The following is a 13,189-nucleotide window of genomic DNA, read 5'->3' as shown; positions in this document are numbered from 1 at the left end:
CCCGGTTAACCGTGGTTACCGCTAAATCCTGCTGAAACCGAGCTGGCTGCGATAATGAAAGGTATCGATTATTTTATTGATGCGTAGCTTGTCCGTGAAGCACAGCTCTGGGATCAGTAGGAAATGCTGCTCGATCTAAAAGCAGTGCGAGTTTGAGTCGCTTATAATGTGCATTTGAAAAAGCAACACCCGTCAAACATGATCATTATAAATATACTTTATTATCATGAAAATACCTGATGAGGCTTGAGTAACAGTGATTAAAAGATGTCTATAGGCATTTCCTAGAACTACGTGTTATGGTCTTCTTCTGCAGTGCGTATTTGGAGTTTCCGCACAAGAGCGCCCTCTGGCTTTCAGATGCAGCAGCATTTTACCGTACTTCACTCACAAGTTGTGCATAAATCACGTGATAGATATTTTCGGTTAACCGGGCAAATGTTTAGTTTCCATGGTGCATTTCTGTGAGAAATAAATCTGCCACGTTTTGGGTCATGATGTCAGAGTTGTTTCAGACTCGGTGTGATCTGCTGTGAACATCATGAGAATAGATGTGAATGAATGAATGAGGCATTTACATAGCGCTTTATTGTGTATTGCTGTACACCCAAAGCGCTTTGCAATCATATGAAGGGGGTCTCACCTCAACCACCACCAGTGTGCAGCATCCACCTGGATGATGCGACGGCAGCCACAGTGCAACGGCGCCAGTGCGCTCACCACACACCAGCTATAGGTGGAGAGGAGAGAGAGATCTAGAGCTAATTCAGAGGGTGGGGATTATTAGGAGGCCATGATTGACAAGGGCCAGTGGAGGGAATCTGGCCAGGACACCGGGGTTACGCCCCTACTCTTGAGTCTTTAAGAGAAGTGCCATGGGATCTCAGGAAGTCAGGACCTCACTTTTACGCCTCATCCAAAGGACGAGACGTGTCCTTCATCGTTGTACTGTATCAGACAAAGAAGCGTCTCTTCTTCTATGAGATGAAAAGATACCTCAGTATGCCCCCCCCCAAAAAGGGCAAGAAAGTATGTGTTGGTCATAAACCCCTGGAAGACACATAAAGCTTTGTCTCAGGGTCATGAATGTGGTATATAAGATCAGAGGTCACAACAAAGGTCACCAAACACACACGCTCTCTCTCTTCCACACACACCCAAAAAATTACATACAAATAAACAACGACTAGAATTTAATCCATTGTAATCACATTTTAAATGTTACGGCCACTTCTGAGCAACACACAACAACACTACAGGCTCTCTGCAATCTACCGCAATATCATCACATAATGCGAAACATGCTTTTGAGACCCTGAAGTATCCCTAAATTCACTACAGCTCTGAAAATCGGACACAAACAAGCATACACACACACAAATAAACAATACAAATAAAACGAAAGCCGTTCAAACTGTACGCTAAACTTTGGACCACTTTTTTTCAACGTAAAAACCAAAACTCTCTCACATTTCTCTGCGAGGACCGTGTATTTTTCTTCTTTCTTAATGAAACAGTATTTTATTCCTCTGCTGGTCCACAGCGAGGGGAGGAAAAACATCTGGAACGTATTTTTCCTTTTCCCCCCTCTTTTTTCCCTCTTTTTCTCTAGGATCAGCAGACATCACAATGACGGCTATAGCTTCCAGATGTGAGAACACAACTCTCTTTCTCTCTCTGACTTCTCATTCTCAAAAGCAAAAAGAAACGAACTAAAACATCACTGTTGCTCCATTTGTGGCTATTCGTTCCCACAACTGTCCCGTGATGCTTTGAGGTCGTCTGGATCTGATGTATAGTCCACAGACACTAAGTGTGCAGCGCTAGTACAGGTATGTAGGGAATGTTATTCTAGAGGAAGTGTCCGCACATGTGTGGGGTTCTTGACAGCTCAAGGGAATCTCGAGTCATTGCAGGGGTGCTTGGAACTTGAGAGAGGCCAGACACACACGCACACGCACACACGCACACACTCTGACCCCCCTCAATTAATCACAACAAAGCCTTAGCAAAGCTCAAACATGGCGTCCATTTAAAAGCGCCATGAAAGAGTCTATTCATACGGAGCAGAGCAGACAGAAATGCAATACTCAAAAACTTCAACTCTAAGCTCTGGGAACCAAAGATCTAAAAACACGCACGCATGCATGACAATGTGCTGTATTTGAGCTGCAAGGGTGGTGGGCTGTATCAAGACCAGGTGTAATCCCCCCTAAAAAAACAGCTGCCCTCTACAATAACACACTACAGCTAGCAAGCGCCTAGCAACACCCTAGTAACCACCTAGAAGACCCAAAAATGAAAATTATTTCATCATTTACTCACCCTCGTGTCATTGCAAACCTGTATGACGTTCATTCTTCTGCAGAACACAAAAGAAGATATTTTGAAGAATGTCGTATGGACACAAAACCACTGAGACATTTCTCAAAATATCTTTTTTGCGTTTCACATAAATAAAGAGTCATATGCAGGTTTAGAAAGACATGAGTGTGAATAAAGATTCAGTTCATGATATGAACGAAATGAGCAATTATTGGCCCACATTTAAACAGTTTTATTTCACGAAGTCACTTTTAACGTCAAAACAGTGTGAAATGGATCGTCTCCCTCTCTCTTCTCAACGTGATGTGTTTTCCAGACGCTGTATCCCGGGGACGGGTGGAGCACTGTAAACCTCTGGGGTGGTCATAATCTGAAAGTCACCACCCACAGTATTTGACCTTAAACCTCTGACCCTCTGACCTCATCTCCTGTAGATCTGCTGTCATTGGCTTCCATAACGCTCCTCGTTTTTTCACTTTCCCTTGCTTTGATAACACACCAGGATTTCATCCTCTATGGCTGATTCATTTCAATCAGCTACATAACTAAAAATATTCCCTTATTAATTTGAGTCACTGCTCAATTGAAATAAACAATTCCCAGTCTCACTGCACAATAATTTAATCATTCAATGAACTGAATCATAAAAGCGATTCACTAAATCATTTTCAGACATTGCTCGTAATTGTTGACAATTATTAATTGTTTTATTAAAGTTTGTCAAATGTTGCATTATTTTTAATTACGCGGCTAAAAATTTTGATTTGTTTCTTAAAGATTATACAGTTCAGTGATTTAAAACAAACTGCCCATTGCTTTGCTAAATGATTCAACTGAATCACTCAAATAACTCAAAAGAATCAAACATCAAACGAACGATTATTTTACTCGCTCTCACTACAAAACCAATCCACAGCAACCGAGCTACTACAGTTAAATTCACAACTGCTTTTTTTGGGGAAAGGTTGTTGGGTCAACATATCTGAAAAACGCAACGTCTTGTTTTTTATAGTGTGTGAATTCACTCCTTGAAGGTTTTGACCAACTATATCCCCTCCCAAATGTGGGTTTAGATTGGAAGGACACATAAAGCACTTTTAAATCATAAAACAATGCAACTCAGAAACACACGCTATAAACTCCAAACCACACGAACCGAAAGAAAGAAACCCTTGGCTAAACAGTGCTGTTTAATGCAGTACAAAATGTACAACACTTGTGATCCCAGATCTGGACCCCCTACACATTGAGGGCAGGAGTAGAGCTGAGCGTTGGTCTGATGTTACGTAACACCCATCAATTCACAACTGCTGACACGGTAATTGTTGAACTAGCATCTATACTGACATTCCTGTGACTTCTGCATGCATTTTATGTGATTCACTGTAAGAAATGTATTTTATTTTATTTTTTTATTTTCAACTGAATCTCAGTTGGATATTTTTATTAGACACATATTGTGTTGGCAATGAAAAGGTACATACTTTTGCTTGTGAAGTAAGCAAGTATAGCAGTGTTGCAACATATTGTAATGTTGTGAAATGACATCATGTGTATCAGGGACCATCAAAGTCCTTGCGGTTTGGCAGTATTTGTTTTAAAGTATGCACAGATGCATACTTAAAAATTCATTTAGGAGATATAGTATACTAGTGGACTAAGCACCATGTTTAGTGTACTATTATTTGGGATATAATTATATAATAATCATAATTTTGCATACTACTTGTGAATGCATACTACAAAATCAACTAAAAACAGTACACCGAAATAGGGCTGTCGCGATGAACCGACGATAAATATCACGTGATTTATGCACAGCTTTTGTAGTGAAGTACGGGAAAATGCTGCTGTATCCAAAAGCCAGAGGGCGCTCTCGTGCAGAAACTCCAAATACGCACTGCAGAAGAAGACTATAACGCGTTCAAGAATCTAGGAAATGCCTATGGACATCTTTTTATCACTGTTACTCAAGCCTCATCAGGTCTTTTTATCATAATAAAGTATATTTATAATGATCATGTTTGACGGGTGTTGCTTTTTCAAATGCACATTTTAAGCGACTCAAACTCGCACTGCTTTTAGATCGAGCAGCATTTCCTACTGATCCCAGAGACGTGCTTCACAGACAAGCTACGCGTTAAAAAAATATCGACACATTGCATATCGCAGCCAGCTTGATTTCAGTAGGATTAAGTGGTATCGCGATAAATTATCGTGCAGCCCTACACCGAAATCACTTTTCAATACGTTATTATTCGGGAGCACTCATCTCAATCTTGCATGCTAAAATTCATACGAGGGAAAAGTAGGTGATTTGAAATTCGGTCGGATTGGAAAGGGAAACCCTTCATTCTATTCCTGTTGGATTTAAACGTGAACCTTTTAATAGCTCGAAGAAAATAGCACTTCTCCAGTTAATGGGACCTGCTGAGCCAAAGGCAACACGAATCTGACGACTTTTGACATTCTTCATCTTCGAAACAATGCTGAATCAAACTCTGGATGAAAAGCAATTCTGAAAAGACAGACAGCTTGTTCTCATTACAAGGGAAACATTTCTGAAAGGCTCCAAGGATGTGAAAGTTTGGCTCCTCGACTGGGATTAGGTATGTCCATGATAACAACAAGAGAAACGAAAAACAGAAAACACACATGGCCAATAAACTATACAACATGCCGTTTGTTAAAAAGAATCCATACATTCCCAGAAGTCAAGCACACCCAGCAGCCTGAACGAGCGTGGATGGTCCACAGAAAGTGTTCGTAAAAGACTCATAAAACGGCACTGGTGTGAGTAATAAAGGGGAACAACCCTGCACAGGAAGTGTAGCCGGACCCCCGTCGGCCAATTTTACTTTACAAGCTTCTGTCTAATCTGTAACAACCATATCCCAGAATGCACTACTCTCTACCGAATTTTGCAGTAAATACATGTCACCTTCTTCCAGCGGCTGTCATTAGCTTTGCTCCGCCTACTGCATTACATCATCGTTCGAGCACATGGAAACAGTGCAAGCTGCTGACTTAGACTCTGTCCACACGACCACGTTTTTTCTATGCGGTTTGGCCGTTCGTCTACACGCAAACACAGTACTCGGTCACTGAAACCGAACTTTTTTGAAAACTCGTGCCAGGGGGAAGATTTTTAGAAACTCCGGTTTCAGCAGAGATTTGGCGTATGACGGTGGAATCTCCTTCGTTTGACGTCAGATTCCAGGCTTCTGATTGGCCAACACGGCTTTATGGTTAGGGTTATATCGCCACCTGTTGGTTTGGCATGTTTTTGAAAGCGCTTTCTAGCGTGTTTTTGCGTTTTCGTGTGGACACCGGTTTTTTTAAGAAGGAAAAACTCAGTTTATAAAAATACCCGTGTACCTGTGGACTAGGCCTTAATCGGATTCATAGCTCTCTAAAGTTTACCTTTGAAATTTTGCAAGCACGGCCGTGAATCAAACCCACCATCTTTTCTGCATTACCACAAAACATGTGACCGAGAGAGGGTTCAGAACTGAAATCCACTACGTAGGGATCACAGCTGTTTTTGAGACACATGCACAGCATTCTGTGTGAGGTTTTGTGAAGGAAACCAAATAACTCTGATTTTAAACTAAAGTGACTCTAATAAGCATGAATCCAGATTAAATGTACTGTAATGATCTTAGTAACTGATGTTTTATATAAAACACCAAGAAAGAGAATACATCACTTTAATCGGTTTGGCCTTGACTTATTCTGAGCAAAATGTCAGCATGTATTGATCAGATACTCTATACTGTTCACTGCTCAACTGATGAGATCAAAATAAAAGGTTCTTCAATGGTTCTTAAAAAGCATATTGGACGTACTGTCTAAGGTCTAGAGTCAGGTCCTAAGTGGTTCTTTGGAGATCAAAAAGACTGATGTTACATTAACCGATTAACATCCTCATTAAGAAAAAAGCAATTGATGTTTTCCCCTTGATGCAATAACACCATTTCTTTTGACGGGACGGTTCACACAAAAATGAAAATGCCATCATCATTTAAACCTGTATACATTTATTTGTTCTGTTGAACACAAAATGATCTTTTTGGGGGGGAATGTAGGAAACCAAACAGTTCTGGGGCACCATTGACTACCATAGTAGGAAAAATTACTTTATCATTTTTTTTGTTCTGTTGAACACAAAAGAAGACATTTTGAAGAATGTAGGACAGCAAACAGTTCTGGGGCACTTTTGACTACCAATGTTTTTTTCCTACTATGGGAGTCAATGGGGGTTGAGATCTGTTTGGTTATAAGCATTATTCCAAATATCTTTCTCTGTGTTCATCAGAACAAAGAATTGATACACATTTGTAACAACTCGAAGGTGAGTAAATGATGACAGAATTTTCATTTTTGGGTGAAGTATCCCTTTAAGACCAAATAAATATCTTTCCCAATCACTTCTAACAAAATACATACTTATTACGAAATCATTTAGATAAGAAAGTTCTCTCAAAACATTTGTGAACCTTGCTATTAATAAAGCTGATAAATAATTCTAAACGACCAGACCAGACATGAAGCTAATCACACACGGAGCAGAATATCCAACACACCCCTCGCCCTCCCTTCAGCCTGGAGAGAGAGAGAGAGAGAGAGAGAGAGAGAGAGAGAGAGAGAGAGAGAGAAGGGGGGTATACTCCCTGGGACAGGCTGGAGAATTGAGAAAGAAGATGAGAGATTATATCCTGTTTGCTTGAGCTGTGTGATAACTGAACTGAAGCTACAGCTTCACATTCACGACTACAAACGTCACAAACCAGGGAAATGATAATGACGGAACACCAAAACCTGATGTCAAACAACCAGTGCACAACAACCCTAAAAAGTTAGATTTTGTTGTGTGCTGAATACAAAACTAGACGTTTGAGAAGAATGTTGCATGCATAAGGGCATAACAGCAAATTCACTTGACTTTTAACAAATGTCAAATTTCTAATTTCTAAGTTTGTAATGTATACAATTTTTTTAAAATGCAATGCATTTAATAACGAAATAAGGGTCTAAGTAAATGTATAAATACTGTATCTCTATATGCACAAAACAATGAGGTTTTGTTTAATTGGTTTAGAGCATAATGACAAGTTTAAGCCCGAGCATCTCTGATATAGAGAATGTGTGGCGACTCCACCCCGATCCACTGATGTTCTTCATTAAAACTCACTAGAGGACTCCAGACTCTTCATAGAGAGAAATTCACATGTTTTTATCTGTTATTCTTATCATTTAACCACCAAACCAAAGACTTAAAGGCTGGGTTGGTGCGATGCTCGCATTTTTACGAGCCTATGGAAAAATGAGCGTAGACTTCCCTGTCTTTCTCTGCTCGTGTGTTTCTCATCTGCGTCCTGCATATTTTTCCAATTACGTTCTGCAGTCAGCGAGCGCCTGCTGGAGAAAACCTTCTTTCTGCCAAATCTCTTAGAAAGAGCATCACAAACACTTATATAAAACACAAGCCTTTAGGTATCCGAGTCACCCCTGATGCTCCTCGCAGGTCGGGGCTGATCAAAAGGGATGCTGATGTCCCACGAGAACCTTTTATACCAAGTTCTCGTAAAAAAAAGTCCAAGCCAATGTGTTGATCTAAAAAGGCAATGTAAAAATGTGCATTTCCCTACAAGAGGGATCTTTGCAGAACGAAAGAGGAATCCTCATTTGAGTGTGCCCATTGCTCCACAAACTTTATTTCTATTACGAGGTCTTTACTTAGTGATTTACACAACAATAGTTGAGCTTGCACGAGCTTTACATCGAATGGGATCAGAGTTGGCACATTCAGTTTCTTCCCGTTGCTCTGCACGAGAAATCTTCCCGGTTCCGTATCCTACCGCTACACCACAAACCGATGCGGTGTATGCGCAAACAAAAGTTTAAGATCTCACTCCAGGCCCCCCATCCCCTCCTCCGGTCACCCCAGTCCTGGGACACCGGACAGACCGCGCGCAGCATTCTCGCGCACTCCCCGTTGTGCGCCGCCCGCGTTTGACGCGCCGACCAAACGATACAAAGTAACAGTTGGATAACATCTGATGGCCGCTTACCTGCGCTGGCTCTGGAGGTGACAAACATCAAAAATGCTATCAGTAGCGACAGCCGCACCTCCTTAAGCCTCCTCTTTACTTTCCATCTGATAGGTGTATCCATGACCACCCGTCCACACCGCGCGTGGATCGCTCGAGCTCGGTTATACTTAGGCTATGACAAGCGCTGTCTATCAGGACACAAGCAGTAACCCAAAAGTCCCACGGAAAGGAAGCGAGAGAGAGGAGCGTGGAGGGACAGAGCTTCTCATGCAGCCATAAGTGAATCACGTCATGAGGATGGAGGGATAAATGAAGGGATAGATGGATGGGGCACCCTCTCTCCAAGTCTTTCCCGACTATTCTTTCCCTTCGGTGCGCTACTTCTCTCTCTTTCTCACTCTCTCTCCAGCTGCGGCGATGCCCCCGTCACTGAAACTTCGCGGAGCCAAAGTGGGAAAAACTTCATTCACGCGGGCTGTCAGTCACGAGGCGAGCAGCCAACCGGAGAGGAGAGCGGAAAACACGCGGCGTCTGATTGGTCAGCGCGAGAAGAGGGTGGGAGGTTTTTTCTTTTTATGTCTGCTGCTTTCAGTTCACTGCGGCTCGATCTTGATTTTCTTTTCTAAGAATAGACGAAAAACGTTTTTTAGGGGCATCAAACAGAGACATCTGATGACGCATCTTTTTCATATCACAAAGCAAACACATGCTTGATGCATTTGTTCAGTTTCAAAGACATGCACTGTGATTCCTAAAATATGAAAAATACAATGTTCAAAAGTACTATTTGCCTGTTTTAATGATTTTCTTTCTCTTTTTTTTTACAGAGCCAATGTAAAGCAGTTGGCATGAAATGCTAAACAATTCAACTTGCTAGTCTATCTAGTGTATGAACAGTTAAATAGAAACAATGCTGTGCATTGGAGCCAAGGGTTATTCCGAGTACATCCTAAAATTAAATTTTGGGAACTATTCTAAGGCTGAACTGATTCTGGACCTCCTGACACACATGGCAGCTGAAGCAGGGAAGGCCATCGAGGTGATGACCTTTTGACACGGGGCCGAATGTAAACGGGATGAGAATTCTGTCCTTGTTACATATGAAACAAAATAAAAACATTTACTAGTAAATTATGGCAATGGTGAACAGCAAAAGTTTAGATGCGGTCTAAGAAGTCAGGTGACATCAAATTGTGGATGTTATGCCTCAACATTACACGTTATAGGGGGTGATGTCTCACTCCACCTCAGGTTACCTCACAGGGAATTTGAAGAATGCAGCTTCTTTTATGCAGGGGTGTCCCTGAGCCAGCGGGGGGCAGCTTTAGTTTTAGTTTAGTTTATTCTTGCACAATGTAAAATGATATATAAATATATTTGAGTTTTCAAAAAATAAAAACAGAAAGCACCACAATACTGTGCAGGGAGAGGAAAAAAAAAACCCAAAGGGCTTATCTAAGGCCTCCACCTAAGTAAATTAAGCCTAATTACATAATATAATTATATCAAACCCCAAAACAATATACACCAGAAAACAACACAAACAGCTTCTCCTGTACAGCCCTAAAAACACACACAAACACTAAAGTCCAAAAATAAGACACCATAAGTACCACCTCAAAGTGAATATTAAGAAAATAAAACACTTGTTGAGTCAATAGAAAATGCAACGTGGAAGGGAAGATGCAATGTTTAATGGCTGTAAAGGTTAAATGTACAGTGTGTCTGATGTATGATGGGTTGAACTGTTGTAGACCTGAAAACACATCATTCAGTCAACAAAACATCTTCCGAACACCTGAAATAAAAATTGATGGCAATCTGGAAACGTGTGTATTTGAGTTCACATTACTTGATGCTCAGGTAGACTAAATTGTTACGTTTACTCACTTAACACAGTCTCAAGGGAATTCGTGACATTGTCATGAACTGTAATCTTTTCATTTGTGTTCATGGACACAAATTTCCCCCTTTTTTCGTGTCAGTCAGCACGACTTTCAGTCTAACGTATTTTAATACGTGGCATTCTTCATATGTATAAATATATATCAACACAATCAGATAGGAATTCATACCTATTTTACAAGGTGGCTCATTCGTGTGAATTCCTTTTTCCTTTGATCTCATGCATATGTTTTGTTATGATGTGACGTTGAGACTGGGTTGCAACACTAACCTTAAAACAATACTGATTTATTTTAAGCAATTCTTTATATAAATAATAATAATTGAAAACAATAATAATAACTGTTTTAATACCTCATAAATGCCCTCATCAGTTCAGCAAAATGTTGTGAAAATACAAATGAAAAAAAATGAAAAATGATGAACACAAAAAATGTGTGACATATTATGTGGAACATACAAACCTGTTAGTTAATAAAATAGTTAAATAATACTAAGCCCCATCACTGGATAAATTCTGCACTCTGATTGGTGGAAAAATGAAGTGCATTTTACTGATTTTGTGGTTGCGGACGGTTTAATAACAGATATTTCGAAAGAGAGGAAAACAAAGTAATCATGGAAACATGGAAGGGGTATAAAGACTGCAAAAGATAGAACATGAATAAGTAACTAGAGAATTAAAAAATATATATTTTTATAAACGATCATTATCAAGTGGTCAGGAGAATAAGTTTGTGTTGAAGAATAACTGATTTGTACAGTCTTACTCTCTTCATCCCGGAGCGATCTCAGCAAACATGTGCTCATCTCTCCAGCACTTCTCAATTAGGAAAAGAGGACAGTTATTAAACATGGCTAAAAGCCAGTGCTGTACACAACTCATAAATGTAAACAGCGTTCATCACTGGATTCGATCCAGCTGCCAACGTTTGGCTACTTTTGCAGTGATCTTCATGCAGCTGGGATTTTACTTGTCTGCTTTTGTCTGCCGTGTTTGCATTTGCAGAAGAACACAAAATGCTTTTCTGAGGGTGAAAGAACGACGTTATCCAATGAATATCCAGAAGAGGAATTCCAGTCGGGAGGATTTTAGAAGTTTAAATAGAGCATGTTCTGTAAGACGTGTTGCGTACATATGGGCCTGTGTGAAAAGATGGCAAATCTGCAGTAAATCCTTTTTCACCAAGCTATTCAAAGGATCTCTGAATCCTTTGAATTCTCTGGATGAAGCCACTACAGAACTGTCAATCAACATGTGTGAAAAGGATCCAGTTACATTTCCAATAGAAAAAATAGCTAAACGTTTGAACCTTTTAGTTACAAAAGACAATTTAGGACGCACAAGACAAACCCACAGGTTTTGTCCTGAATATTAACCTGGCCTATAGAAACCTTAACCACCTCACACACATACAGTATATAGTACACAAACACACACCTGTATCATAACTTTGTCACTCATCCTCACCTGTGCATGTACTCTGTGAATAAAAGACAGTAAAATACCAAGTGCCAAAAGAACCGAGAAAATAAGAGTGATGGACATATTGGCTGAGGTTCAGCCTCTAATTTTCCCTCAGGTCACCATCCGTCAGTGCTTCATATGAACCCTGCTCCATAAACCCCAGGATATTCACTTCAACATTATCAAGTCAGATTAATAATTACAGAGTTAAACCATTGAATCTGGATCAAGGTTTTCACACATTTTCCATCTTGCAAACACGAGCTGAGAATTTGATTTGGACCCAACGGGGCTGTTCAAACACATACAGACAAAGGCAAAACAGGCGAACTTTTCTTATTCAAAACACTTCAAGATCTTTTTAGAGCAATTGAGACAAGGTAACATGTTAGTTTCTATAAAACTATGAAGTGCCTCTCTCTCCATCTGCATGTGGAAACCGTGTGTGTCATCCTCCGACTCTTTTAATCTCTGCTTAATGTTATCAATCACAGGCCTTCGAGGGAATCTAAAGCATGTTTGGGTGAGACCATGTGAGCTGAATTCACCTCAAGTACAGAACTGCTTCTTCTAAATTCAGTTCCAGATAAATGTCACTGTGATAGAATTGAATTGGCAGTAAAACTGAAAATCCATTCAGTAAAGACCAGCCAGAATAAAGTCTGAAACATGTATGTGAACATTTAGCTGTGGAAGCCATTTTATGGAATGTAGTTTAGTCTTAGATCTTTACATCTCCTGTAAATAAATAAATGAATGAGTGAACCTTAGAAAATGTTTTTAAAATGATATAACTTGCATTTAATGAAGACCGCAGACCTAGTAAAAGCTGTTTTATTATGCATAAGGTGGGTCGCCATGCCACGTCCTGCAGAATGTTTGGAAAGACCACCTGTGTTTAAGTGAGACATCATCATCTATGGTTAACATGGAACACATGACGTAAAACTGTGATGTTTGGCATCTTACATAAAAGCAGAGAAAACTGTCAGCTTGGGATGTTAACTTTAACTGTCTGACACTGTGTGTTTGGAGCTGTGGAATTAAATATCTCATAAGGCCTACAGCACTGGTTTGAAACAGAAAAGCAGAGGAAAAACACCCTGTCACCACCCTGCACAGGATAACTCTGGAAAATGAAATCAAATTAATTAAATAAATTCATTAATTTAAAATAAATTAAAATCCAAATTAAAATACTGTAAAATAGATGTTGGTGGAACAACACAAGAGAAGCAAGACTACAAGTTACAGTACTTAGACTGGATTCATGCTTCCAGGAAAATATGCATTTTGGTTTATTAAATTCTATTAATTCTTATGGTGGCTATAAAATGAGTTGTTTGTTAAACCTAATTCACACAGATCTGACAACTGCCAACAAACTCGTTCTTTCAAATAACCTTTAGTCTCTCAATAAAGAATAAACGTCTGC

At 39.9% G+C, this 13,189-nt stretch overlaps 1 protein-coding gene across 2 annotated transcripts in view; it reads right to left on the bottom strand.

Annotated features, from left to right (window-relative positions):
• Positions 1-8,831, bottom strand: part of col5a1 (procollagen, type V, alpha 1) — a 70,036-nt gene extending 61,205 nt beyond the window's left edge. For both annotated transcript variants that reach the window (XM_057359987.1, XM_057359988.1), the window contains exon 1: positions 8,400-8,831. In XM_057359987.1, coding sequence (XP_057215970.1) covers positions 8,400-8,502 — 103 coding nt within the window. In that variant the 5' untranslated portion in view covers positions 8,503-8,831. The remainder of the gene's footprint in view (positions 1-8,399) is intronic.
• Between the last annotated feature and the right edge of the window lie 4,358 nt (positions 8,832-13,189).

The sequence above is a fragment of the Triplophysa rosa genome, linkage group LG19 (genome assembly GCF_024868665.1).
Source record: "Triplophysa rosa linkage group LG19, Trosa_1v2, whole genome shotgun sequence".
NCBI lineage: Eukaryota > Metazoa > Chordata > Actinopteri > Cypriniformes > Nemacheilidae > Triplophysa > Triplophysa rosa.
The sequence above is the reverse complement of the archived record's forward strand: the minus strand, read 5'-3'. Positions and strand labels throughout refer to the sequence as shown.